This window comes from Drosophila suzukii, chromosome 2R, assembly GCF_043229965.1.
Source record: "Drosophila suzukii chromosome 2R, CBGP_Dsuzu_IsoJpt1.0, whole genome shotgun sequence".
NCBI lineage: Eukaryota > Metazoa > Arthropoda > Insecta > Diptera > Drosophilidae > Drosophila > Drosophila suzukii.
The window spans coordinates 2,426,908-2,454,272 of NC_092081.1; the positions used below are offsets into that span (position 1 = coordinate 2,426,908).

Sequence of the window (27,365 nt, forward strand, 5' to 3'; positions counted from 1 at the left end):
CTAATAATATGTTATTTTGATTATTACAGCAAATTAAGGATGAGATCGAGTCTCAGCAGCGGCCGGTAGCCACTTGTTTGGAGCAAATCCGACAGATCGTGCTCACCGGTGGCGATGTTTTGTCTGCCCCCGAAGTGACCACTTTGGAGAACTCTGGCCGGGAGTTGCGTTCCCGTGTGGATCGTGTCAACGATCGCACCGTGCGCTTGCTCCGCCGCTTGGAAGCTGGTCGAGATGAGCTGACAAAACTACGCAGCGAGTTGGATGTCTTTTCCGATTGGTTGCAAGTCGCCCGACGCACTCTGGAGGACAAGGAACGTTCCCTGTCCGACTTGACTCGTCTGCCTTCGCAAGCGGATTCGGTTCGGGAATTTGTGAGTGATGTGATTGGCCACCAGGCCGATCTGCGGTTCATTACAATGGCTGCCCAGAAGTTTGTGGACGAGAGCAAGGAGTTCTTAGCCATTCTTAACGACTTCCGTACTTCACTGCCTGAACGCTTGCCTCACGTCGAGCCGCTATCCAGTGCAGAGAGTCCAATCCGCCAAGAGGTATCTTTGGTCTCAGCGCAATACAAGGATCTGTTAAATCGGGTCAACGCTCTGCAAGATCGTGTCTCCGGCTTGGGTGGACGCCAGCGTGAATACCAGGATGCCTTGGACAAGGCCAACGAGTGGCTGAGAAGTGTGCATCCACGTGTTTCGCGCATTATCTCCGAGCCGATTGCCGGCGACCCAAAGGCAGTGCAGGATCAGATGAATGATGCAAAGGCTCTGCACAACGAGCTTCTCTCCAGTGGTCGTTTGGTGGACAACGCACAGCAGGCCCTTGATAATCTACTGCGAAGCCTTGGCGGTCAACTAAGTCCCATGGAAATTAATCAGTTGGAGCTGCCAATTGCTGATCTGAAGAACAATTATCAGCAGCTGTTAGACAATCTCGGCGAGCACTGCAAAACGCTGGACAAGACTCTGGTGCAATCGCAGGGCGTGCAGGATGCCTTGGACAGTCTTGTGGGATGGGTCAACCAGGCCGAAGACAAGTACAAGCTAAACCTGCGCCCTGCCTCGCTCATCAAGGAACGTCTACAAGAGCAGATCCGCGAGCACAAGGTCCTCCTCGCCGATCTTCAATCCCACCAGGCCAGCATTGACAGCGTTCAAATCTCGGCCAAGCATCTGCTAGCCAGCGCTTCGAATGCCCGCATTGCCAAGAAGGTTGAGTCGAATCTAAATGATGTGACCGTCAAGTTCGAGAAGCTGTATGAGAAAGCCAACAAGCGTGGCGAGTTCTTGGACGACGTTTACAACCGGCTAAGCAGGTATCTGGATGAAATCAGCACTGTGGAGCAGCGCATGGCCAGTTTGCAGGAGGGTCTCGATAGTCGTGAGACAAGCCTGCTTCCCACCGAGGAGCTGGCCCGCCGGATGCACGAACTATCCCGCGATAAAGATCAACTGGCACCGCAGTTTGAGGATTGTGTGCGTAATGGCAAGGAGCTCATCAGCCTGCGTGATGTTACTGACACCGGAGTACTTCGTGATCGCATTAAGGCACTTGAATCTCAGTGGCGTAACATTAACATAAGCATTGATGAGCGCGCCAAGTTGTCCAAACAAAAGGCCGAACAGCAACTGGCGTACGAAGGCCTGAAGGATCAGGTTCTCTCATGGTTAGCCAGCACAGAGGCACGCGTTAATGGCCTTCCCCCGGTCGCTATCGATCTGGAAAGAATTAAGCAGCAGCATGATGAGCTAAAGCCAATCTGCAAAGATTACCGCGACTATGCTCCAACTATTGACAAGATCAACGATATTGGAGCACAGTATGATGCGCTAATCAGACCAGAGAGTCCTGCTCGCAAACGTTCTACGTACAGTCCGATTAAGCGGGCTAGTCCGCTTCGCCGCATGTCCGGAGACGCCAGAAGCCCTAGCCCCACCAAGGGAGGCATCCTGTCGCCACTATCAACTGGTTCCAGTGGATTCGGTAGCCGCAGATCCTCCCAGGACGGTTTCCAGCTGTCTGAATTGTCTCCGGTGCAGCAGCAGCTGAGCGAAATCAACAACCGATACGGGCTTATTGGCGTACGGCTGAACGATCGCCAACACGAGCTCGACAACCTGAATGAGGAGCTTCGCAAGCAGTATGAGAACCTTAAGGGTCTAGCTCAATTCCTGGAGCGCATTCAGCGCCAACTACCCAAGGAGTCCGTATCCAACAAGGACGAGGCCGAGCGCTGCATTAAGCAGGCGCGAAAGATTCTAGAGGACATGTACGAGAAGCAGAGCCTTCTTGACACCACGAAGGCTCAGGTGAAGGACATCCTCCGACGCAAGTCGGACGTGCCCGGCGCAGAACAGTTGCGCCAGGAGAACGATAGCATTCAAGAGAAATGGAAGAATCTCAACGACATCTGCAAGAACCGTATTGCCTTCTCCGAGAAACTGAGGGACTTTTTGGATACCCATGGAAATCTAAAGAGCTGGTTGGACAGCAAGGAGCGTATGCTAACCGTGCTGGGACCAATCTCTTCGGATCCCCGTATGGTACAGAGCCAAGTGCAGCAGGTGCAAGTGCTTCGTGAGGAGTTCCGTACTCAGCAACCACAATTGAAGCACTTCCAGGAGCTGGGACACGATGTGGTCGACCATTTGGCAGGCACACCCGATGCCCAAGCTGTCGAACTGAAACTGAAGGACATCCTTGGCAAGTGGGAGGATCTGGTTGGGAAGCTAGACGACCGTGCCAACAGTTTGGGCGGCGCCGCTGATAGTTCCAAGGAGTTTGATGCAGCCGTCAATCGTCTTCGTGAGGCTCTACAGAACATCAGCGACAACTTGGATGCTTTGCCCACGGATGGCGATCACCAAGAGAATCTACGCAAAATCGAAAACCTAGAGCGTCAGCTGGAGGGACAGCGTCCGCTGCTGGCCGATGTCGAGCAATCCGCCGCCACCTTGTGCAACATTCTGGGTGATCCCGCCTCGCGTGCCGATGTCAACTCACGTGTTGCCGCCCTGGAGAAACAGTATTTGGCGCTCCAGAAGAAACTGGACACCAAGAAGGCAGAAACGGAGGCTTCATTACGCGATGGCCGCCACTTTGCCGAGAACTGCTCCAAGACTCTTGGTTGGTTAGGTGGAGAGCTTTCCAACCTAACAGACAGGCTACTAGTTTCTGCTCACAAACCCACACTGCAGCACCAGATCGACACTCATGAACCGATTTACCGAGAGGTTATGGCCCGTGAGCATGAGGTAATCATGCTGATCAACAAGGGTAAGGACATATCCGATCGCCAGCAGGACCGTGGAGTAAAACGTGATTTGGACCGCATCCAGCAGCAGTGGGAGAAATTGCGCCGTGAAGCCGTTGATCGCCACACACGTCTACAGACTTGCATGGAGCACTGCAAAAAGTACTCTCAGACTTCGGAGACATTCTTGGCCTGGCTCCGTACCGCGGAGGACAAGTTGACCGATCTGACACCCGGTGTATTATCCAAGGCAAAGCTGGAGACGCGTCTACGTGACCTTCAGACCTTCCGTAGCGAGGTTTGGAAGCATTCCGGAGAGTTCGAGAACACAAAGGGTTTGGGCGAGACGTTCCTCACAAGCTGTGACATCGATAAGGAACCTATTAAGGCGGAGCTGCAGGACATTCGAGATCGCTGGGAGAGATTAAACAATGATTTGATTGCCCGAGCTCATGAGATTGAAAACTGCTCACGTCGTTTGGGTGATTTCAATGATGAGTTGCGAAACCTGGATCATTCGCTGGGACGCTGCGAGGATCGTCTTGCAGCACACGATGCTCTGGGTGGAGCTGCCAAGGATCCCAAGCTTCTAGAGCGTGTTAAGGCCATTCGCGAAGAACTTACCAACCTGAGCAAACCGTTGCAGTCGCTCAAGGCTTTGGCCAAGGATATCAGTGCTGAAGCAAGGGCTGCTGGTGGCGATGCTGACCATTTGACCAGTGAAGTCGATGGACTGGCCGATAGATTGGCAGAGCTGCAGGGACGCCTGGATGACCGCTGTGGTGAACTGCAATCTGCGGCCACCGCTGTGTCCCAGTTTAATGAACAAATGAAGAGTTTAGGCATCGATCTGAACGATCTGGAGACGGAGATTGAGAAGCTTTCACCACCTGCCCGTGAGATCAAGATTGTTCAAGTGCAAATCGACGATGTTGGCAAAATCCAGAACAAATTGGATCGTCTGGTGGGACGTTTGGAGGATGCCGAACGCGCCGCTGATGTTTTGGTGGATGCAGGATTCGCTGCAGATACCACCCAGACCCGTGAGCAAATCTCCACTCTCCGAAAGACTTTGGGTCGCTTGGATAACAGGTTGCGCGATCATGAGGAAAACCTCCAGGCCACATTAAAGGCCCTGCGCGAGTTCTACGACAACCAATCTCAGACTCTGGATGACATTCAAGACGTAAGCGATGAGTTTAAGCGCATGAAGCCCGTGGGCTCGGAGTTGGATCAGATTCGCCGCCAGCAAGAGGACTTCCGTAACTTCAGGGAGCGCAAGGTGGAACCACTGGCCATCAATGTTGACAAGGTCAATGTGGCTGGAAGGGACTTAGTGCGCTCGGCTGGCAGTGGTGTCTCTACGTCGACCATTGAAAAGGACCTGGAAAAGCTTAATGACCGCTGGAACGACCTGAAAGAACGCATGAACGAACGAGATCGCCGTTTGGATGTGGCTCTGCTGCAATCGGGCAAGTTCCAGGAAGCGTTGGCTGGTCTATCCAAATGGCTCAGTGACACCGAGGAGATGGTGGCTAATCAGAAGCCGCCAAGCTCCGATTACAAGGTAGTGAAAGCACAGCTGCAGGAGCAAAAGTTCCTCAAGAAAATGCTTTTGGATCGTCAAAACTCGATGGGTTCTCTGGCCAACTTAGGCAAAGAGGTTGCCAATCACTGTGAACCCGCTGAACGTGCCTCCATTGAGAAGCAGCTGAACGATCTGATGAAACGATTCGATGCTCTGACCGACGGAGCCGAGCAACGTGAGTTGGATTTGGAGGAAGCCATGGAAGTGGCGAAGCGATTCCACGACAAGATCAGTCCGCTGGAACTTTGGCTGGACAATACGGAACGGTCGGTCAAGGCCATGGAGTTGATACCTACCGACGAAGAGAAGATCCAGCAGCGTATCCGCGAGCACGATCGCTTGCATGATGAGATTCTTGGTAAGAAGCCCGACTTTACCGATCTTGCAGATGTGGCCGCCCAGCTGATGCATTTGGTCAGCGACGAGGAGGCCGTTAATCTGGGCGAGAAGGTGCGCGGTGTGACTGAGAGGTACACAGGATTGGTCGATGCCAGCGACAACATTGGAGCTCTGCTCGCCGAATCTCGGCAGGGATTGCGTCACTTGGTCTTGAGTTATCAGGATCTTGTGGCTTGGATGGAGAGCATGGAGGCGGAGCTGAAGCGCTTCAAGTCCGTTCCTGTGTACGCTGAAAAGCTTCTGGAACAGATGGATCATCTGCTGGAACTGAACGAGAACATTGCCGGTCATGCTTCGAATGTGGAATCTACGGTAGAGTCTGGAGCCGAGCTGATGAAGCACATTTCCAACGATGAAGCCATTCAACTGAAGGATAAGTTGGATTCTCTGCAACGTCGCTATGGAGACTTGACTAATCGTGGTGGAGATCTGCTGAAAAGTGCACAGAATGCACTACCTTTGGTGCAACAATTTCATGAAGCCCACAACCGTTTGGTGGAATGGATGCAAAGTGCTGAGGTGGCCCTGGCTCCCAGTGAGCCTCGTCAGGCGGATGTGCTCCGTCTGGAGGGTGAATTGGCTGATATGCGCCCAATTCTAGACAGTGTCAACCAAGTGGGACCACAGCTGTGCCAGCTTTCACCAGGAGAAGGCGCAGCCACCATTGAAAGCATTGTGACAAGGGACAACCGTCGCTTCGATTCCATTGTAGAGCAAATTCAACGCAAGGCGGAGCGTCTGCATCTGAGCAACCAACGTGCCAAGGAGGTGACCGGTGATATTGATGAACTGCTCGAGTGGTTCCGCGAAATGGACACAACTCTGCGTGAGGCGGATCTGCCAGCGATGGAGCCCAAATTGGTTCGTGCGCAGTTGCAGGAGCATCGTTCTATCAACGACGATATTTCCAGTCAGAAAGGACGTGTGCGTGATGTTACGGCGTCCTCCAAAAAGGTGCTCCGTGAATCGCCACAGAGCGAGAATACTGCTACTCTTCGTGAAAAATTGGACGATCTCAAAGAGATCGTCGATACCGTGGCTCAACTGTGCAGCGAGCGTTTAGGAGTTCTAGAGCAAGCTCTGCCCCTGTCTGAGCATTTCGCCGACTCCCACCAAGGACTTACCGCCTGGCTGGATGACATGGAGCAGCAGATCTCGCGGTTGAGCATGCCGGCGTTGCGTCCCGATCAAATCACCTTGCAGCAGGACAAGAACGAGCGTCTGCTACAATCAATTGCGGAGCACAAACCTCTTTTGGACAAACTGAACAAGACGGGTGAGGCTTTGGGTGCATTGGTGGCCGATGATGATAGCGCCAAGATCAACGAGATTTTGGACACGGACAATGCCCGTTATGCTGCACTTCGTTTGGAACTGCGTGAACGCCAGCAGGCGCTAGAGAGTGCTCTGCAGGAATCTAGCCAGTTCTCCGATAAGCTGGAGGGCATGCTGCGAGCTCTTGCCAATACCGTGGACCAGGTCAATCAATTGGATCCCCTGTCAGCCCTGCCGCAGAAGATTCGCGAGCAGATAGAGGATAATGATGCTTTAATGGACGATCTAGACAAGCGTCAAGATGCCTTCAGTGCAGTACAACGTGCGGCCAACGATGTGATCGCCAAGGCGGGTAACAAATCCGATCCCGCGGTGCGTGACATTAAGGCCAAGCTGGAGAAGCTAAACAATCTGTGGAATGATGTTCAAAATGCCACCAAAAAACGCGGAAGCTCTTTAGACGACATCCTGAGCGTGGCCGAGCCCTTCTGGAAACAATTAAACAGCGTCATGAAGACCCTTAAGGACCTGGAGGAGACGCTTTCCTGCCAGGAGCCCCCAGCGGCTCAGCCACAGGATATCAAGAAGCAACAGGTGGCGCTGCAGGAAATCCGTCATGAGATTGACCAGACCAAACCAGAGGTGGAGCAGGTGCGTCGCCACGGAAGCAACCTAATGAACATGTGCGGCGAACCCGACAAGCCAGAGGTGAAGAAGCACATCGAAGACCTGGACAATGCTTGGGACAATATCACAGCGCTGTATGCCAAGCGCGAGGAGAACCTCATCGATGCAATGGAGAAGGCCATGGAGTTCCACGAGACACTGCAGAACCTCCTCAAGTTCCTGACCAAGGCCGAGGACAAGTTCGCACATCTGGGTGCCGTGGGCTCGGACATTGATGCCGTTAAGCGACAGATTGAACAGCTCAAGTCGTTCAAGGATGAAGTCGATCCGCATATGGTTGAAGTAGAAGCATTAAACAGGTAATGTGGTTAAGATATTTTGGAATTCAATCGACTCTACTCAAATTTATAAATCTAATTTCCATTGTCATGGTGTCTATATCAACTTGTGAATTGGCAGAGTTCTCAAAAGGCAAGATAGTTCCAAAAAAGTCAAGTTCGTTCGTTCATTTGTTGTTGTTGTGAATTTGATTACTGTTAACTGCCTGTTACCGCAGAGATCCGGGTTCGCTTAGATCTTTGAACTACTCTCAGCTGAGCATGTTTTTTAATTGCCACAGCTTGACCTGTTGCATGCAAAGCGAAAAAAAAGAATACACTTGCCAATTACTCTTGTTTTTGCGCTTGCGTTTGGCACTCTTGAGATTTCCTAACTTCCCTGTCTAATTTATTTTTTTCATCTTCCAGACAAGCTGTGGAACTGACGGAACGCACTTCACCCGAGCAGGCAGCATCGATTCGCGAACCCTTGTCGGTAGTCAATCGACGCTGGGAAGCCCTTCTCCGTGGAATGGTCGAACGCCAGAAGCAATTGGAGCATGCACTCTTGCACTTGGGCCAATTCCAGCATGCGCTCAACGAGCTGTTGGTCTGGATCAACAAGACCGACGGTACTCTGGACCAACTGAAACCGGTAAGACAAAGAATTTAGAAGGAGCACGGCTCGTTAAATACAAGTTCGAATGTGATTACAATTTTCTAGATTCCTGGAGACCCACAACTGCTCGAGGTTGAGTTGGCTAAGCTAAAGGTGCTGGCCAACGACATTCAGGCCCACCAGAACTCAGTGGACACATTGAACGATGCGGGCAGACAATTGATCGAAACCGAGAAGGGATCTGTGGAGGCATCCACCACGCAGGAGAAACTGCGCAAACTCAACAACGAGTGGAAGCAACTGTTGCAAAAGGCCAGTGACCGACAGCATGAACTGGAGGAGGCTCTACGCGAGGCTCACGGCTATATCGCTGAGGTCCAGGATATTCTGGGCTGGCTGGGCGATGTCGACGCTGTGATCGGAGCAAGCAAACCGGTGGGGGGACTGCCTGAAACTGCCACCGAGCAGCTGGAACGCTTCATGGAGGTGTACAACGAGTTGGACGAAAACAGGCCCAAGGTTGAAACGATTCAGGCCCAGGGCCAGGAGTACATCAAGCGGCAAAACCAGATGAAGGTATCGTCCAGCAATTTGCAGCATACACTCCGTACGCTCAAGCAACGCTGGGATGCAGTGGTATCACGTGCATCCGACAAGAAGATTAAGCTAGAGATTGCGCTTAAGGAAGCCACCGAATTCCATGATACCCTTCAAGCCTTTGTAGAATGGCTCACCCAGGCCGAAAAGCTGTTGTCAAACGCCGAACCCGTGTCCCGCGTTTTGGAAACAATTCAGGCTCAGATGGAGGAGCACAAGGTGCTGCAGAAAGATGTTAGCACCCATCGCGAAGCCATGCTGCTGCTGGACAAGAAGGGAACTCACCTCAAATACTTCAGTCAGAAGCAGGACGTGATCTTAATTAAGAATCTACTCGTGTCTGTGCAGCATCGCTGGGAACGAGTAGTGAGCAAGGCAGCGGAACGCACTCGAGCTCTGGATCACGGTTACAAAGAAGCCCGTGAGTTCAACGATGCCTGGAGCGGCATGATGCAGTATCTGCAGGAGACCGAACAGGTGCTGGATCAGATCATAGAGGAGGCCACTGCCTCCAAGGAACCGCAGAAGATCAAAAAGTACATTGGCAAACTGAAGGAGACACATCGGCAGCTAGGTGCCAAGCAATCGGTCTACGATGCCACCATGCGAACTGGAAAGAATCTCTTAGAGCGGGCGCCGAAGGGCGATCGCCCAGTACTGGACAAAATGTTGCTCGAGCTGAAGGAACAATGGACCCGAGTGTGGTCTAAGAGCATCGATCGTCAACGCAAGCTGGAAGAGGCTCTGCTTCTTTCCGGACAGTTCAGCGATGCTCTGGGTGAGCTGCTTGAGTGGCTGAAGAAGGCCAAGAGCCGCCTGAACGAAAATGGACCGGTCCACGGAGATCTAGAGACGGTTCAGGGTCTTTGCGAGCACCACAAGCACATTGAGCAGGATCTCCAGAAGCGCGCAGCACAAATGCAGGGTGTTCTCAAAACTGGACGCGATCTAGAGCGATCTGGCAACAACCCTGAAGTTGGACGTCAGCTCGACGAGATGCAATCCATTTGGGAAGAGGTCAAGAGCGCCGTTGCCAATCGCGGCGAACGTCTCCAAGTTGCGCTCGTTGATGCCGAGAAGCTGAACGCTCGTGTCCAGGCTCTCTTCGATTGGTTGGATCATGCCGAGCACAAGCTTCGATACGCCAAGAATGCCCCTGATGATGAGAAGGTGTCGCGCGAAATGATGGATATCCACATGGAGTTTATGAAAGACCTCCGGGTGCGCGAGCGCGAAAAGACCGAGACGTTCGAGTACGCTGAAGACATCATCAATAAGGCCTATCCTGATGCCATCCCGATTATCAAGAACTGGCTGTCGATCATTCAGCAGCGCTGGGAGGAGGTGCGCCAATGGGCCATTAACCGTGAGTCAAAGCTGGAGCAGCACCTGCAGTCGCTCAAGGATTTGGACGACACAATTGAGGAGCTCCTTGCTTGGCTCAGCGGACTGGAGGGAACTTTGTTGAGTATGTATTGGAATTATATTAAATTCTAGAAAGAAGATTCTATTTGAAGTCCTTTGCAGACTTGAAGCACGAACAACTTCCGGATGAGATTCCCCCTGTGGAGAAACTGATCGAGGACCACAAGGAGTTTATGGAAAACACGGCTCGCCGCCAAAACGAGGTGGACCGCGCCTGCAAGCCAAGACAGTTGCCTCCTGGAGCTCGAAAGCCGTCTCGCAGCGGCAAGACGCCAATGTGAGTAGACCAATTCCTTTACAGGCTGATGCCAAAACTGTAACTTTGCTGTATATATCCTCTCTATATTATTATTTTGTGTATTTATTTTTGCCATTTCTTTTTATATACTTTCTTTTGTATCCACCACCTTATTGCTACAATATTCCAAAACCAAATCCAAAAAACCCTGCAACGTCTCGCACACCTATTTCTCTGCCTATCCAAAAACCACACCAACCAATGAACCAACTACCGACCGACAGTCGTGGCTCCAGTCACGATCTGCGTGAGCAGTCACCCGACGGCACCCTGAGGCGTCAAAGGTTTGGACGCAAGTTTATACTCTAATGCCCGCTACTCGTTTCATCCACTTGCCCAGTGGCGAATGTGCTTACCCACCATACACCCTCGAATGGACTTGTTAATTGCCTAACATCCGATATTCCAAAACCACCCCAAAAACTCGTTAAAAGCCCCAAACTAGCGCTAAAATCCGTAGCTATTAACGCACAAATCCTACCAATCTAGCACTCCACAAAAAACCACCCTGCTTAATCATTGCTGCTAAAACCATTGCTTGTTTGATCCGAAATCTTGCTACATATGTATAACTAATTATATTTATCACTCTTTTCATAGCTTCAAGGGATCTCGTGACCAAGGACTCAACGCCCGCAAAGGAAGGTAAGTTATCATCGGGACTAACTTTTCCATAATTCGAGAATAGATAGATTCCGCATGTATTTCTAAATTCTAAAATCAAAATTCTTTTGTTTTCAACAATTTTTGGAAATGCTGCGTCTACAACTGTTCGAAATATTTATAAAAATATCAATTTATGTTGTTCTATCTATGTTACTGGCCATTATGTTCTGCGTATTCTGTTCGTTACTTTATCATTTTGTTTTGTCTCTTTTTGAATCTACTTTCATCTTGTCTACACACTACGCTACTCCGTAAACGTTGATCATACCGCTCGAATATCAAATATCAAACTATGCATCTTGCCGCTTTTTTGCCTTTGTCTATGTCAAAAACAATATCTCTGAGCAGCCGTATCACGCCCACGCGTGACACTCCCGACAGAGATCGCCTGCCTCATTACGGCCCCCGATTCTCGCCAAGGTAAGTCCTCAACAACCCCCAATATCATCTAATGCTGTGCATGGCGAGTACTCTTGCACAAATGTTTGTACTATATGTAGTTTTGCTCATCAAATACTCAACTGTAGAGGACTTCTTATTTAAAATGTTCAATTTGAATTTAGCACCTCTGGGCCAGAACTGGAATTCCGTTCGCCACGCGCCAAGCTTCTGTGGACTAAGTGGCGCGATGTCTGGATGCTCTCATGGGAGCGCCAGCGTCTGCTTAACGATCATCTCCTGTACCTGAAGGATGTGGAGCGTGCTCGCAACTTCAGCTGGGATGATTGGCGCAAGCGCGTAAGTATTTTAACCCACAATTTCTTAGCAACTGAATATTTATGTTTATTTCGATATTCACTTAAAGTTCCTGAAGTACATGAACCACAAGAAGTCGCGCTTGACGGATCTGTTCCGTAAAATGGACAAGGACAACAACGGCATGATTCCACGCGATGTTTTTATCGATGGCATACTCAACACAAGTAAGTTCCTGGAGGCTCTTCCCTTAACCTTACAAAATGCTCAACTAATGGCACTACCTTCCCATAGAATTCGACACCTCAGGCTTGGAAATGAAGGCTGTAGCCGATCTGTTTGATCGCAATGGCGAAGGTCTCATCGACTGGCAAGAGTTCATTGCTGCCCTCCGTCCTGATTGGCAAGAAAGGAAGCCGGCCAATGATTCGGATAAAATACACGACGAGGTCAAACGACTGGTCATGCTGTGTACCTGCCGGCAGAAGTTCCGAGTGTTCCAAGTTGGCGAGGGCAAGTACAGAGTAAGTTGGAGCCTATATTTTTCTTGAACGATATTAAATTAGTTATTTATTTATCCAGTTCGGAGACTCCCAGAAACTGCGCCTGGTTCGCATTCTTCGCAGTACTGTTATGGTGCGCGTGGGAGGCGGCTGGGTGGCACTGGACGAATTCCTGCAGAAGAACGATCCTTGTCGCGGTAAGTGGACCATCTATCCGAAGCTATCCAAACACCCTATTAAGTTGTGTTGCGTACACACATTTTCAAAATTTGTTGGACTTCATCCATTCCACATTAGTACCAGTCACATATATCATAATCTACAATAATATTTTAGAGTAATCTTTTAGTCCGCATTTTAAATATTTCACCCAATTCATGCATTTTGTCTACCCAGATGCTGTGCATCGTTTGCTCATTTCATTTAAACGCATTCATATCACACCTAGGTACAGTTGTGCTTAACAACTAATTATACTTTAATGCCAAATAATAATAATACCAAACGGATATGGTCATTTAACCAACCAACAAACAACCTACCAACAATAAACTACTGTGCCTAAAATAATAATAGCCAAAGAACCCGGAAATAAAGAGAGAAACCTTTGTTTAAGCCTCATTATTAATTCTGGTCCTTAAGTTGCCTAAACAACGCTAAAACAAAATTAACAGTGTGCCCAAGGCGAATTATATATGTAATTGCCAGCCAGTGCCAAAAGCCACTTCATACACAATAACCCAGCCAACAAAATCAACAACCGAACCCAATGAAACCCAAAGCCCAAACAATCTAGCCGAGGGTTGGCCATTTACTTTACTCATGCTCATTTTCGTCGCTTCGTTTACCTAACTTCGTAACAACTGCTGCCATAAGTCCATAAAAACACACACCAACGCCTACCAAAAACTATCCTGTCTACCTACTGTACTATTCCCTATAAACTAGTGATACTAACCAGGTTTCTCCACCCAACTTCTAGTTGTAGTCAAAAAAGATATGTACTTCTAAGCCATTATTTAAAAACGCTTTTTGTTAACCTTATCCTACTTTAGAACTAACATTCTGCATTATTTCTTAAAAAGCTAATCATCCTCTGTAGACTAACAGGGGCTTTGTAGACTGTACTTCATGTCACGCATTTTATGTTTGAAGCCTCACGGAATTCGCTGTGCGTCCTCTAGAAAATTTGAATTTGTGTATTAATTTTTGTTATTTGTTTTTCGTTTTTTACTAATCCAATTTTATGTTTACCCCTTTTTCTTTTTCAAAATGGTTTCCTTTATTATACCGAAACTCGATTGAATATTGATTAATCGAACCCGAAAAATATACATGTATGTGTACTCGTCGCTTGCGCTGCCCGCTCGCCACGCCCACGACCACGCCCACGCCCGACATGCACCCGCCTGTGCCCACACCAAACACTAAACAACAAACAAATCCAAAAAACAAATACCACAAAACTGAAAACTGAAAACAAACTGACAAATACTTTGCGGTAACGAACTTTCGTTGTTATTGTTGTTGTTTATATGTTCGCCCTACAACAAAACATTGCCTATCCGTGTACATGTTATATGTGGGTGCATATGCCATGCCAATGCGTATAATGCATCCGTGCATCTGCCACTGCAATCGCAATCGCTACCAAAACCAATGCAATGTTACCCGGGAGCAGCCAAGGGACGCACTAACATAGAGCTACGCGAGCAATTCATATTGGCCGATGGCGTCTCGCAGAGCATGGCCGCATTCACGCCCAGACGTTCCACGCCCAATGCGGCCGCCACTGCCTCCTCCTCACCCAATGCCCAGAATGGCGGCAGCTCCAACTTGCCGCCTTATATGAGTGGACAGGGTCCCATCATCAAGGTAAATCAAAAAGCAATCAGCAAAAGAATCTGCAACAGAAACTTAAGGCGTCCTTCTCCTTATTTCATTCCTATCAGGTTTGTCCTTGTTCAGAACTGATGCGATGTTTATCCTTCAGAAAAGCTAATATACACCTTATTATGCAAACTTCCATGAAATGGAATTTGGTATAATAATTAAGTTTTCGAAAATCAAGAATATAACATTCCTATTTACCCGGTATGACTAAATTGAATTTAATAAATTTTAGTTTTTGAAATGTCAGTATAAAGATAGCTCTACAGAAATATATTAGCTTCGTTGAAGAGTAAAAATGCCATCAATTCTGATATTGACAAATTTGAACGAAAATGTAAAGGGAGAATATGGTAAACCCTTTCTCCAGTCCCGATCCCAATCCTTTGCCCGTCCAAACATGTCCCCATCCTACAAGGGCACGAGGTAAGTGCTCCTTGGTCCAATTTTGGGTTCGTTGTGTGTGTTGTTGACAAAGAAAAGCTCTCGCTGCTGCGCCGCCGACTCTTTATATTTCATTTGTTTACATATCTGCATGAGAACCGAATACTTTCGTAACGATATATTTGTTTAACTCGAATTTTCTTAAGTACTGAAGTATATTTTGTATATGTGTTTGCGACTTTTTTGAGTTTAAGCTAGAGTACAGTACACCCCACACTATTTATGTTGAGGTTATTTGATTACTAGGCCAGGTTAGGTTGTTGTCCACGGCTTAAATGATCATAAACCGTTTGCCAGCTTAATAAAGTCTGTCCATAGTTGGTTAAACGTATTGAAACTAATTCCCTAGCCGACGAGCACTTGGCCGAGCTAATGCCAATCTTTGAGAAAATCCGTGCTCAAGACCAGGTTCCATGCGCCTTTCCTATTCACATGGGTGCCGGCGGCACGGTATTCGTCCGTTGCAATACCAGCCGCTCGGTGCCGCTGAGTCCACACGTGCTGCATTGTCATCCAACAACACACTGGGTAAGTTCGCAGACAGCACGAGACGAAGAAGCTGCGCTCCAGGAGGAGTGCTTGAGTTTGGTTCCATTTTCACGGGGTCCTGAATTTAGAATGGAATCAGTGTTACAATGTATGTTTATCTTCCGCACAGGTACGCGAGCGATCGGTTCGCTCCATACCCATGTCGCGCCCATCGCGCTCCTCACTCTCGGCCAGCACCCCCGACTCCCTGAGCGACAACGAGGGCAGCCACGGAGGACCTTCGGGCCGATACACACCTCGCAAGGTCACCTACACGAGCACGCGCACGGGTCTCACGCCAGGAGGCTCTCGTGCGGGCTCCAAGCCCAACTCGCGGCCACTCAGCAGGCAAGGATCGAAGCCGCCATCGCGACATGGCTCCACGCTGTCGTTGGATAGCACCGGTAAGTAGTCGGTGGATCGCAGCAACAGTTATTTGAGTTTAAGGATCCCGTTTAGGAAAAAAGTTGGATATGATAATAAACCTGCTTACTCTTAAAGCCCACTTCTCAAAGAGCAGAAGCTAATATCTTGCATTTTTGTAGACGATCACACGCCCTCTCGCATTCCGCAACGCAAACCATCGACGGCCAGCACCGCCAGCGGCACCACGCCTCGTCCGGCGCGTCTTTCGGTAACCACCACTGCGACTCCCGGAAGCCGTCTCAACGGCACCAGCACCATCACCCGCAAGACCGCCTCCGGATCGGCCAGTCCAGCGCCCACAAGGTAGGATTCTATGATTTAGTCAGTTCGGCGAATCAGTAATAGCGGGGACGTTGGGCGGGATCAAACCACATTAATTATTCAAACTCTTATTAATTTATTATTTTTATTTTTACACTGATTTCGGTGTACCGCATTAACTCTTGACCAACACCACTCACACAAACAATCAACATCATGAAACGCTAACTCTCAACACAATTGGCATTTGACCATTTGAAATTGGCTTGAACGCAACTAAAAAACGCAACTAAAACTTATGCCTGCCCCTTCCAAAACACAAAAATCAAAAATAAACATTAAATACTGAAACAGCAACGGAGGCATGAGTAGATCATCCAGTATACCAGCACTAACAGGCTTCGGCTTCAAACCTATTAGGTAATACAGCCCTTGCAACACTTACCATAAATACATACTCATAAGTTTAGGCTAGATATAAGACCGATCAACTATCGTAGGCAGCGGTTATGGTTTACCTTTGCTAACTATCGTTGTACTTACTACCCCCTAAAACACGAAAAGCCGGCCATCACGGATTCCGATTAAGATACCCTCATTCGATTCCAAGTCAACATCGCCCAGCTCGACTACGAATCCAACCAGCTTGGGGTAAAGTTAATAAGCTCACAACAAAGACATTACCTAGTCAATTTTCAACTCTGTCTATATCAAGTAATTATGATTTACACTCGTCTAAAGTTATTGTTAAGTTTCCTTGTTTGTTATACCTTTTCCAAGCATGTAAATGTTAATGTGCATGTCCGTGCCATGAAAACAACAGGAACACGACCAAAAATGCTTTGGACTAATGCTTAAGTTCGATTATTAGAGTAAAATACATTATTGTTATTTTTGTGTGTTATAATGTGTACGACATTTTGAAGAGTTGCAACTAATCCATTCTTTTCGATCCCAGGCGAAACATCAGCGGTAGTTCCACGCCCTCTGGCATGCAGACGCCGCGGAAGAGTTCAGCGGAGCCAACTTTCAGCTCGACGATGCGGCGCACTTCGCGTGGAACAACACCAACGGAGAAGCGCGAACCGTTCCGCCTGTAAGAACGCGACCTCACAGATGAGGATGACAATAGAGAAGCAGAGAATGCCAATATTTAAACCACACACACAAATTAACGTACTAACTACGCACTGAAGTTCTAAACTAAACCAAACCCTCCTCAGAAATAACCGAGTCTACATTAACAATGAATGTAGCAGGAACAGCACACAGTTCTAAAGAGACTACCCTTGAAGTGTGGAGTGGAAAAGCGAATCAATTTATAGTTGTTTATACTATATATATTTTGTAAAAGACACGAAGTTAAGATGAAAGTAATGCAGACATATAGCTAGCACACAAAGTTGATCAGACAAGCAACCTACTTACGAGTACTACTAATACTTATACTACCTTTTGCTACTACTAATTTGTAATGCCTACTACCTTTATTCACTAGTTATACACGTTTCCAAAATTATGATTTGTATATACTTATAAAGCGAAAAGCAAGCGTAAATTAATGAAAAATACACTCCAAGTGCTCTAAGGCAATTAAAAACTACAAAGAATAAAAACAAAAAAATATCGAAAAAATATATAGAAAAAAATACAACATTCGAATGAAAAGTCGGGGCCTCTGCTGCAAACCAACTTGAGTTTAAGGACTCCATTGGAATCGCCAGTCCGGTGGATACCCAGCCAAGAACGGGGAGTGGCAGAAGCAAAACGACCAAAAAAATAACTAAACCCGTTAAAGGATAAAATTTGATTTTGTTTTGTTATTAAACTAATAGGAAAGTGAAAATTGTAAGCCGCATAAAGAAAATATTTAATTATATACTAAAAGTCATTACTATAAGTTTAATTAATATTTAACTGTTAAGAGACAAAAACACACAGATTTTGTATTGCATAATTATTTTGTTTTTTATATGCAATACCAGCGATTGAATTACGATGCAGATGGGTGAAACAAAAACGAACCCGTTTATATAAATATTGTAAAATACTAATACTAAATTATTTTGTTGTACGAAACGAACGAAATGCATTAAAACTCGTTTTTTGTAATTCTATAAAATTAAAACAATTTAAATGCGAAATAAACATTTACAAAAAATAACAACATAACCTAATGTCTTTTGACTTTTTAGTAATGGATCCCACGAAAGTTAAACTCAAAACACAGGATTTGATTTCCGAATTTGATTTATTCATTAAAGTTCTCAATCGTAGTATTTATTTGACACATTGAAATTGGAATTTCGATATAATACCATGGTCGATCACTGCTGATCACTATTCGGATTCCTACAAACACTCAATTAATTGTGATATTCAAATATGTATGCATGCATGCTAATGCAGATGCCCTGTATCGGGTTTCTCCTTCTCTGCTGCCTCCCGACCTCCATTCACTGACTAGAAATGCCGCTCCACCTTCAATCGCCCAACTTAGTCAAGAACAAGCTGGGTTCTTACTTTTCTTTGTGCTATAGGCTGCCAGAGATAGAAATATTTATACTAAACGTCGAAGTGCAGTTGCAGATTATGCGTAAGTGGATATCAATACCGTCGTCTCCTCGATCTTCTCAATGCTGTGGTGTAATCTCGTCAACGCCAGCGCTGCCAGTTGGTTCTGCTAAATACATGCTCTAAGCGCTAACTATCAAAGGCCCTACTAATATCGGATCGGCATGGTGCCGCAAGTCTTTTGTAAATCATTACAAATATCATTATAGTTAAGGTACAACTAAATATCATCATTAATATAATCCAAATTAGCTAACCCGGCTCGCTAAAGCTAACTAAACATAAATATATACGAACTTAAGAATTCACAGAAACGAGTGCGCCTCACGAAATTAAACCTGGGCCGTTTGGGTTGGTGCTTCATTGTGTATTAGCAGCATGGCAACGCAATGGGTATCCGGATCCCCATCTCTTTCGGAAGCCATCGTCACCTGGCATGCCCGGAGCTGGCTGACTGGGCCTTTGCCTGCTTGCCGTTGCCCGAATTCGATGTAGAACCGCCGGCGGTGGCAGGAGCTGCAGCCGCATTCTGCTCTCGATCCCTTTCGACCCGATGGTGGTGACCATGCTGATGTTGGTGATGGTGCCGCCTGCCCCCGCGATAGTGGCGACGATTGTGGTGATAGTTATTGTTGGTCGGCTCTGGCATGATACGCTGGGTCTCCTGCACGACGGGCGCAAATGTGGAACTAGTGGTTGGCTTGATGGCCTCCTCCTTGGCCGGTCCCTCCAGCTTCTTGGCTGCCTCGGCCTCCTCGCGACGACGCCTTCGCCTGATGTCCTCCTCCGTCTCGATTGAAATCACGGCAGATCCCTCGGCCTTCACATCGATGATGGCTCCGCGACTCTTCTGCTGCAAATACAGTTCTGACATGCGCTGCTGCATCTGGCGCAGCTCCTCGGTCACCTTAAAGTCCGGAGCATTAAGGAGCTCCGACGGGGGCATGGCGCACTTGAGGCTATCCGTTTCGTCTCCGATGTGCTCACGGCAGACGGGACACAGGGCTTGGAAGGGATCCGCCGTCTTCTGCAGCCAGGCGGGCAGCTTGTCGAACTCCTCCTGGTAGTTGCGGCGCAGGGCATTCAAATGGCGGGCCAGGCAGTAGCTGTGCAGATAGTGGAAGCACTCGGTGCGGGTGAACTCGTCGCCGTCGGCGAATCCATACAGACATACGACACACTGACCACTAGGCAGATTGCTGCCGCTCAGGTGCTCCCGCACCACCTCGATGAGGTCGAAGACCACCGGAAACCCAAGGGACTCCTTGATCTTGGCATTGCAGGCGCTTCGAATGGCCTCCAAGCGGGCATCGTCTAGTCCCCGCGGACGCAGCAGCTTAAATGTGGGACTCTCCTCCGGATACCCGGGTGTCGGCTGCACCTGCAAAGTGACGCACACGTACTGCTGCTCCTCTTCCTCGCCGGTCAAAGGCAGTACCGTGGTCTCAATCTGCTCCACATCGCCGCTTTATAGGGATTTCAATATCTGTTGTACTACCGTAAACACATCGGTTTTATCACTTACCTGGGCGTGCGTTTGATGCGAACATCGTCCATTAGGATGGCTTCCAGCGACTCCACCTCGTCTTGTAAACTGCAAAGATCACAAATTTGTAATGAACCAAAGGTACGATTTACCACATTCGTATGCTTACGCGTCCATTTTGCCACCGGTTAATTTATTTTTTTGAGTATTTCTTGGGGTTTTGTTTAAAAAATCGATTTGAGACACCTGAAATTCTGCGAAAACACGACGGCTGTTTTTTGATTTGCTGGAAATACCAAGAATGTAATATCAATTAAAATACCTAAAAATTCGGTCGTACTTAAAAATGATGTTGCTGTTCAACTGGAACGGTCACACCGGCCTGCATAACAATTTCCATTTCTTATTTTAACAGTCGCATATCCTATTATCTCCAAATGTTGCGCCGGGGATTTTTATTTGGAACCAGCCCCACCTTGCGGAGCCGCCACATGTCAGTAGTGGCCAAGTCCTTGAAATACACACAACACGGCGAGCCGCAAGACGTACTGCAACTGGTGGAGGACAAGCTACCTGATCCCAAGGATAAACAAGTGCTGGTCAAGATCCTTGCGGCCCCTATCAACCCGGCGGACATTAACACTATTCAAGGTATGCCGGGTTGTAAGACGCATAATAAATATATTCAAAAAGCAATGCGACAACCTGTACCCAATAACACTGTAATACAAAAAGGGTTACGTCCTATCGACTTAATGAAACTAAGACTTGATTTTAACTGACCCAACTACACTTCTGAACTAAGAAGCTGGATTCCTGAAAAAGTGCTTTTGAGTTTGCTGATAGTTATCGGTTAATCGTTGTACTTTGAACTATGTTCCATTTAAGAATCCAGAATATATATATAGACATCTCTTAATCGCACAGGAAAATACCCGGTGAAGCCCAAGTTTCCAGCCGTTGGCGGCAATGAATGTGTGGCGGAGGTCATCTGCGTGGGCGACAATGTCAAGAGCTTGGAGGCGGGGCAGCATGTCATTCCCCTGGCCACCGGCCTGGGCACCTGGACTACGCACGCCGTTTATAAGGAGGATCAACTGATGGTCGTGTCCAAAAAAGTGGGACTGGCTGAAGCCGCCACCTCAACGGTAAATCCCACCACCGCCTACCGCATGCTTAAGGACTTCGTGCAGCTTTGTCCGGGTGACACCGTCATTCAGAACGGAGCCAACAGCGCCGTGGGTCAGGCAGTGCATCAGCTGTGCCGCGCCTGGGGTATTAATAGCATTGGCATCGTTCGCGATCGCCCCGAGATTGCCGAGCTCAAGCAGATGCTGCAATGTCTTGGAGCTACCGAAGTGCTAACCGAGGCTGAAATCCGCACCAGCGACATCTTCAAGTCGGGCAAGCTGAAGAAGCCCCGCTTGGCCTTCAATTGTGTGGGCGGAAAGAGTGCCACGGAGGTGTCGCGGCATCTGGACAACGGTGGAGTGATGGTCACCTATGGTGGAATGTCCCGCGAGCCCGTCACCGTGGCCACCGGACCGCTCATTTTCAAGGACATTGCATTTAGAGGCTTCTGGATGACACGCTGGTCAAAGGAGAACTACAGTTCCCCGGAGCGTTCGAAAATGTTTCAGGAAATCTTTGAGCTGATGGAGCAAGGGAAGTTCGTGGCCCCGAACCATGAGATGGTGCCCTTAAATAACTTTAAAGACGCTGCAGCCGCAGCCTTGAACTTCCAGGGATTCACCGGCAAGAAGTATATCTTGGACATGAACGTTTAGTTGCGTAACTTGAGGCTGTGCCTGCCGATTTATTTACATACATATTGTATTGTGTATTAAAAATGTTATATACTGTGATACAACTCAGACCATCTCAACCTCATTGGTCTGGTACTTTAACTGCAGGGTGAGGGCAGAGGGCGAGGTAACATCGGTTACCGTCAGCTGCTGGCCATCCTGTAGGCCTAATTCGCCCAGCGACTGCGTTAGGTTCTTGCGCGTCGCCTCCTCAATGCTCTTTACCGTGGACATGTACAGAGTCCGCCGCTTGCCATCTTTCATCACAGTGGTAAGCGCCGGGCTTTTGAGCTGAAACCGCGGAGAGTCGCACAGCAGCTTTATTACGTCCTCCAGCGTGGTGGTGTTGGGATCCTCAACGGGCAGCGACTGAGGTGTGTTGCTGCAGGCCAAGCAGTTCTCCGACTTTTCAGCCTCGTAGGTATAAGTGTAGATCCCGTCAAGGTCGTTAAAGTTCAGATAGTTGGCCATGCTATCATAGCAGCTTGTAGCCAACTTAAAGATCTCAAGGGCGCAGGCGGCGGCAATAGCTGCATTCGTACTGGCCACGGCGGGGATTATGTGCTTAACCACGCCCTGGACCAAACGATAGGTGACTCCGGTGATGTTGAACTCGTTGGCCCGCTCCAGGGCCCTTTCATAGACCCATCCAATGTGCTGAGGATCGTCGCCATCCAGGGGAACACCAAACGGATTCTGTTTCTCCCATTGTATGATCTTCACGTACTCAATGCAGTGTTCCGGCAGCCTGGGAGTATTTGCTATGGTGCACAGGGGATAGTTTACCTGCGGCGGGAACAAGTCCAGGGTGCACTCAATGCAGGCCGACAATCCGGGCAGGATGACGCGAGCATTGCCCTTGAAGCCCTCGGTGCCGCCATCAATCATGGGCACTATGGAGCTGGTATCTAATGTGCCGTCTTCCTCGTAGCGCAGCATGGAGAGCAGCATGCCGTTTATCCAGCGCCGGGCCACTATTGAGTCCAGTCCACAGACGATCAGGCGGAACTGCTGGTAGAAGGACTCGTCGAAGTCCTGGATCTTTTTAAAGTGAGGAGTCACCCGGCAGGTTGGCACTCGTCCGTTGATAAAGCGCGCCGCGCACTCGGCCTTCGAGGCACCAATGTCCGTGCGGCGGAACAGGAATTGGCGGTTCAGGTTGGACAGCTCAATGGTGTCCATGTCGATGACATGCAGGTTGCCAAAGCCCATCAGAGCCAGATCCTTCAGCAGCTCGCATCCCAGACCGCCGGCTCCAATGATCAGAACCTGGCACTCGGTCTGCAGGAACTCCAGATTCTCCGGCGAGGAAGCGAAGTCGTCTTTGCAAAAGGGGCCCTCGCGCTCTAGGATATTCCGCAGTCCATTGAAGCGCTTGCTCTGCAAGATCAGGGCAGGATTGGGCGAGTGGACAGACATTTTTGAAACAAAGTCGAGACTCCGATTCGTTTAGCCACACTGGTCGAGTTGGAACAAATATTAGAGATGGTTGTTTAAAATTATTATATTTTTTAATATCGATTTTTAATACCTTACAACCAATACAAATAAAATTCATACAGATATTAATTTACATTTATCAAGTAAAGTTTATACATTTCAAACATTCAGCTAGCCAATGGAATTTATTTTCGATAGGTAATGCACGACTTGAGACTATCGAAGGCAAAGTTGATGCCCATCTCTAAGGTCCTGTTAAGTTACAGCGCCACATTTTGTATTAGTTTGGTACTTTGTGATTTAAGCCTAGTACTCAGATTGCCTAAGAGTTTCACTATCCGATAAATCGTGTACTTTGTAGTGTGACGGAAGTTTTCAAAGTTCACCGGCAATGCATGATCTTACTTTCAAATCAATTGGAACAATTTAAAATAGAAGAGTATGCTGGTGCACAAAGAAATTAAAATATAAATAAATGGAATTTTCATCGAATGTTTTTGTTTATGTAAATTAGTAGTTCAAAGCTTCATTCTCGTCCCACGGATGATCTTTCCCATCTGCAGTCCAGCTCCGAATCGCAATAGGCATATTGGAACTTGAGGAAGTGGAAGCCGGATTGGGAACGGGGTTGTTCCGCCTGATGCTGCAGGATGTCACACAGCATCCTGGCAATAGCTTCTCCAGCTATCCCTAAGTGGACGCCCTTTTTTCCTCCTCCCTACAGAAGCCAGCGCTTCATCCATCTCCGCTTAAGCTGCCAAGTAGCTCGTCGGGGATCGTTCTGGTGGTTCTGCTAAAAAGATACTATTATTAGTACAAGGTAACCAAATTCTTTTGGCCAGAACTTAATTTCTCTGCAAGGACACTCCCGGCAGGATGTCGATGTAGGGAGCGAAGTCCCACTCGGCGTGTTCCTTCCCACTGGGATTCTCCTCTCGCTCACTCTAGACTCGAGTGCTAGGCTATATCGTCGGCGATTGAACACCACAAAATCTAACGAAGCTCTTGAGTGGGATTGGTTTTAAATAATTAGGGTATTCCCTTAACTGAATCGCTGAATTGTTAAACCTTGGTAAATTGTTAATCAACTGTTTTATACAAACTCCATTTTTCACGCTACTTTATTAAAATACCATGGCAGCAATGTAATATTTTAGTATCTTGAATATGCATTATTTACCTTAGAAATTATATTAGTAGTTCTTCTTACATTTTCAAATGTAGGCACTTACTTATAATAAAAAAAAAGCTTAATGCTTTTGCTTTTTGCTTTAATATTCGACAGAAACCATTTATGGTCGTTTCCATGATCGCTAAAATTTTCTGTTGAACTTTCAACCATTCAACAGATTAGGGAATACCCAAAATGTATTTTTTAAAATTTATTTTGAGCGCAACTCGAAATAGTTCGCCGAAAAATGGTATATCATATATATGCTTTATGGTTTTTGTGTCAAACCTGATCACTGATGGAATTCTTACGATAGATAGATAGCTGAACATGATTACTAATCATGATGCAAACATTCTTGCAACATCAGTGATCAACTTTGTTCTGCTGAACGCAGTCTTAACGCAGTGTAATTGTTATTTTGGAGAAATAGGGTTAATGAATTACCTTATTTATTTAGCACAACATTTTCTGTCTGAACAGACTTTATTATCGGTATTTTTTGTTTGACAATAGAACTGGGTTTCAATTCGAAAAAGGTCACACTGTATTCATGGCGTCAATTTGAAAACAACGGAACTTGAAAAATTGATCGCGTCCTTTTAAGCGTGCTCCGTTTTCTTGTTCGTTATTGTGGAAATAATACAGATTTTCATCACAATTTGTGTTGAATCGAGACATTCAGTGTGCAGGTTGTCCCTGCGAGTGAAAACCTATCCACAGATAAAAGGAGAAAACTGAAGATGGCGCTCTCGGCCCTGGCATCCTTTGATGATCTGAGACGCTGCATGCATGTGTTAACCGATGGAACTGCCGAGGAGGGTGAGTAAAAATGGCTACAAACGAGGTGAATGAATGCTCACATCCTCATCTCTCATCCAGAATTCCTGCGGTTCCTGCGCATGTTCGAGCAATACCACGAAAAGTGCGCTGGTTACGCGGCCGAGACGGCCAGGATCCAAAGCGAGTTGGATAAGTCGCTAACGAAGATGGGCGACCTGGAGGGCAAGCTCTTCCACGCGCGCCGCATTATTGACATGGAGATCAAGGCGCGTCGTCAAGCGGAGCACGAACGCGATGCCATGGAGGGCAAGATCATGGCTGTGGCGGATCTGCTGCGTCACGAGCGCAATCTGAACAATGAGACACGCGACAAGCTCGCCTTCCTGCACACACTTCCCTCCTCAAGGAAGCGCAAATCGCTGAATGCTGTGCGGGAGGATAAGTCCTATGGCGACATCAACTCCACCGGCTCTCTGCTTTCCGATCTGTCTATTACACACTCTGAGGACGACTTTCTTGATGTGCGCACATCGAAATCCTGGCGCGAGCACCGACCCTCGCTGCCCAAGAACACGATTCCCTGTGTCGGCAACAAGAGATCGCGCCTGAGTACTGGCCTCAACGGCAGTATGACCGGAAACACCCCAACCACCAGTAAGTCACGGCGCTCAGGCGTGGGTATCGGAGTGGAGCAGCACACGGTGGATGTGGGTCAGGGCGCTGAGCGCTTTTGTGCCACTACCAAGGTAACCATACCCCAGGATGGGCAGGGCGTGATTAGAGCAGAGTCGACCATTGAGTCGCTACCGGTGATTGGTGGAAAAGAGAGGATTGGTGACGGACTGTCCTCGACGCCACGACGATCTGTACTGAAGGAGGCTACCGCTCCGCCGCTGACACCGGAAAACGTGATGGCGACGCACGTGACCGAATCCGGAACACCTCTGCAGCACCGTCCGCTAATGAGGAACCACACCTTTAGCCAGAAGACTTTCTTGCGCGGGGACAATTGCGTGCAGTGCCAAAAACGGTTGGTATCCTAAAACTCTCAGTATAATCTTTATTCATTAAATTTTATACTTTTTCCAGAATTCGGTTTGGGGCTGTTGGTCTAAGATGTCGGGATTGCCCGGTTCGCTGCCACATCGATTGTCGGTATCTGCTAACCGTTAGCTGTGTGCCCCAAACGGGAACGCCCACAACTAAGACCATGACCGGCTACGTCACAGACTTTGCCCCGTCTATTGCCCCAATGATTCCGGCTCTGATTGTGCACTGTGTCAACGAGATAGAAGCCCGTGGCCTCACTGAGGTGGGCCTATACCGGTTGTCGTCGTCTGAGCGGGAGTACAAGGCTCTTAAGGAGCAGTTTTTGCGAGGCAAGGCCACTCCACATCTGGGCAACACGGACATCTACGTATTGTGCTGTTGTGTGAAGGATTTCCTTAGGTCTCTCACAGAGCCTCTCATTCCGACCAGCCAGTGGAAGGATTTTGCCAACGCTGTGCAGAATCCAGACAACAATGTCGCTCAGGAGATGCTTTATAAATCGGTGAAGCAGCTACCTCAAGCCAATCGGGATACGCTGGCCTTCCTCATACTGCACTTCCAGCGGATTGCTCAGTGCCCAGTTGTGCTGATGCCGATCGATAACATCTCGCTCATCTTTGGCCCCACCATCGTGGGCTACTCCACGCCAGATCCCGACCAGCATGCGATCTACACAGAGGTCTTCACCCAGAAACAGGTGATGAAGGCACTGCTCGAGCTGCCGGTTTCGTTCTGGGAGCAATACATCGTTGTAGATCCAACAAGAACGCCGGCATCAGAGATCAAGAGGGTGCCCAGCAGCAAACATGACTTGCTGTCGCTGTATGGTAAGTGACATACGGAATTATTATAGTCTATTTTCCTAATTATTTTTTCCACAGCAACTCCCTTCAAAGGCGGCACCATTAAGAAGCGAAAGTTTTATGGCACGCCGCCGGCATCTGCCCACAAGAAATAATAAGCCTTTCCTCGTTGGAAGGAATTTGACGTGTTACTTAAGTTTACTTCAAGTATTTGCAGTTTTTTGTTTCCGGCCAGCCATCCCCGAGCTGTATTTATATTTGTACCCAACTAACACAAGCCGCTTTTCTTTATAATTAATGCGTTCGATTATAAGCTTAAGCCCATAATTCATACTAACGAAAGTATACTCATTTTGAGAAACAGTAGAATATGCATATGAAAGCAATGAGAAAAATAAACCAATAGATGAATAAATAAAAATAATGTAACAATTT

At 47.9% G+C, this 27,365-nt stretch overlaps 5 protein-coding genes across 54 annotated transcripts in view; 3 read left to right on the forward strand and 2 right to left on the reverse strand.

The window, feature by feature from the left end:
- shot (dystonin-like protein short stop) overlaps nt 1-17,990 on the forward strand; it is a 70,506-nt gene extending 52,516 nt beyond the window's left edge. For 16 of the 50 annotated variants that reach the window (XM_070994896.1, XM_070994897.1, XM_070994898.1 and 13 more), the window contains 18 exons: nt 30-7,507; nt 7,608-7,619; nt 7,895-8,120; nt 8,190-10,149; nt 10,209-10,383; nt 10,629-10,688; nt 11,005-11,049; nt 11,419-11,490; nt 11,634-11,808; nt 11,876-11,993; nt 12,061-12,290; nt 12,349-12,466; nt 13,951-14,144; nt 15,262-15,535; nt 15,677-15,860; nt 16,173-16,238; nt 16,383-16,469; nt 16,777-17,990. In XM_070994896.1, the coding sequence (XP_070850997.1) occupies nt 30-7,507; nt 7,608-7,619; nt 7,895-8,120; nt 8,190-10,149; nt 10,209-10,383; nt 10,629-10,688; nt 11,005-11,049; nt 11,419-11,490; nt 11,634-11,808; nt 11,876-11,993; nt 12,061-12,290; nt 12,349-12,466; nt 13,951-14,144; nt 15,262-15,535; nt 15,677-15,860; nt 16,173-16,238; nt 16,383-16,469; nt 16,777-16,918 (11,616 nt within the window). In that variant the 3' untranslated portion in view covers nt 16,919-17,990. Of the gene's footprint in view, nt 1-29; nt 7,508-7,607; nt 7,620-7,894; nt 8,121-8,189; nt 10,150-10,208; nt 10,384-10,628; nt 10,689-11,004; nt 11,050-11,418; nt 11,491-11,633; nt 11,809-11,875; nt 11,994-12,060; nt 12,291-12,348; nt 12,467-13,950; nt 14,145-14,952; nt 15,132-15,261; nt 15,536-15,676; nt 15,861-16,172; nt 16,239-16,382; nt 16,533-16,776 lie in introns of all 50 variants that reach the window. The other 34 variants (XM_065863090.2, XM_070994880.1, XM_065863088.2 and 31 more) reach the window with 16 other exon arrangements.
- Nucleotides 17,991-18,050: 60 nt separating this feature from the next.
- Nucleotides 18,051-20,164, reverse strand: LOC108019855 (E3 ubiquitin-protein ligase RNF25). Its single transcript, XM_017087898.4, has 3 exons — nt 20,048-20,164; nt 19,918-19,986; nt 18,051-19,858 (listed from the first exon to the last, which is right to left on the reverse strand). The coding sequence occupies exons 1-3, from the start codon at nt 20,053-20,055 to the stop codon at nt 18,820-18,822; spliced, it is 1,116 nt and encodes a 371-aa protein (XP_016943387.1). The 5' UTR covers nt 20,056-20,164; the 3' UTR covers nt 18,051-18,819.
- A 71-nt stretch (nt 20,165-20,235) lies between these two features.
- On the forward strand, nt 20,236-21,752 carry LOC108019856 (enoyl-[acyl-carrier-protein] reductase, mitochondrial). The gene is made up of 2 exons (XM_017087899.4): nt 20,236-20,529; nt 20,806-21,752. The coding sequence occupies exons 1-2, from the start codon at nt 20,316-20,318 to the stop codon at nt 21,663-21,665; spliced, it is 1,074 nt and encodes a 357-aa protein (XP_016943388.1). The 5' UTR covers nt 20,236-20,315; the 3' UTR covers nt 21,666-21,752.
- Nucleotides 21,661-23,141, reverse strand: Uba3 (Ubiquitin-like activating enzyme 3). The gene has a single exon (XM_017087897.4). The coding sequence runs from the start codon at nt 23,100-23,102 to the stop codon at nt 21,750-21,752; it is 1,353 nt and encodes a 450-aa protein (XP_016943386.2). The 5' UTR covers nt 23,103-23,141; the 3' UTR covers nt 21,661-21,749.
- A 1,690-nt stretch (nt 23,142-24,831) lies between these two features.
- Nucleotides 24,832-27,354, forward strand: tum (Rac GTPase activating protein tumbleweed). The gene is made up of 4 exons (XM_017087501.4): nt 24,832-25,116; nt 25,177-26,107; nt 26,167-26,954; nt 27,009-27,354. The coding sequence occupies exons 1-4, from the start codon at nt 25,038-25,040 to the stop codon at nt 27,083-27,085; spliced, it is 1,875 nt and encodes a 624-aa protein (XP_016942990.3). The 5' UTR covers nt 24,832-25,037; the 3' UTR covers nt 27,086-27,354.
- The last annotated feature ends 11 nt before the right edge of the window (nt 27,355-27,365 follow it).

Coding starts and splice junctions, on each gene's coding strand:
- LOC108019855 (XM_017087898.4), bottom strand. Junction 19,859..19,917: donor CGCATCAAACGCACGCCCAG/GTAAGTGATAAA, acceptor ATCCCTATAAAG/CGGCGATGTGGAGCAGATTG.
- LOC108019856 (XM_017087899.4), top strand. CDS start 20,316: ATGTTGCGCCGGGGATTTTTATTTGGAACCAGCCCCACCTTGCGGAGC. Junction 20,530..20,805: donor GGACATTAACACTATTCAAG/GTATGCCGGGTT, acceptor TTAATCGCACAG/GAAAATACCCGGTGAAGCCC.
- Uba3 (XM_017087897.4), bottom strand. CDS start 23,102: ATGTCTGTCCACTCGCCCAATCCTGCCCTGATCTTGCAGAGCAAGCGC.
- tum (XM_017087501.4), top strand. CDS start 25,038: ATGGCGCTCTCGGCCCTGGCATCCTTTGATGATCTGAGACGCTGCATG. Junction 26,108..26,166: donor TGCGTGCAGTGCCAAAAACG/GTTGGTATCCTA, acceptor TACTTTTTCCAG/AATTCGGTTTGGGGCTGTTG. Junction 26,955..27,008: donor TGACTTGCTGTCGCTGTATG/GTAAGTGACATA, acceptor TTTTTTCCACAG/CAACTCCCTTCAAAGGCGGC.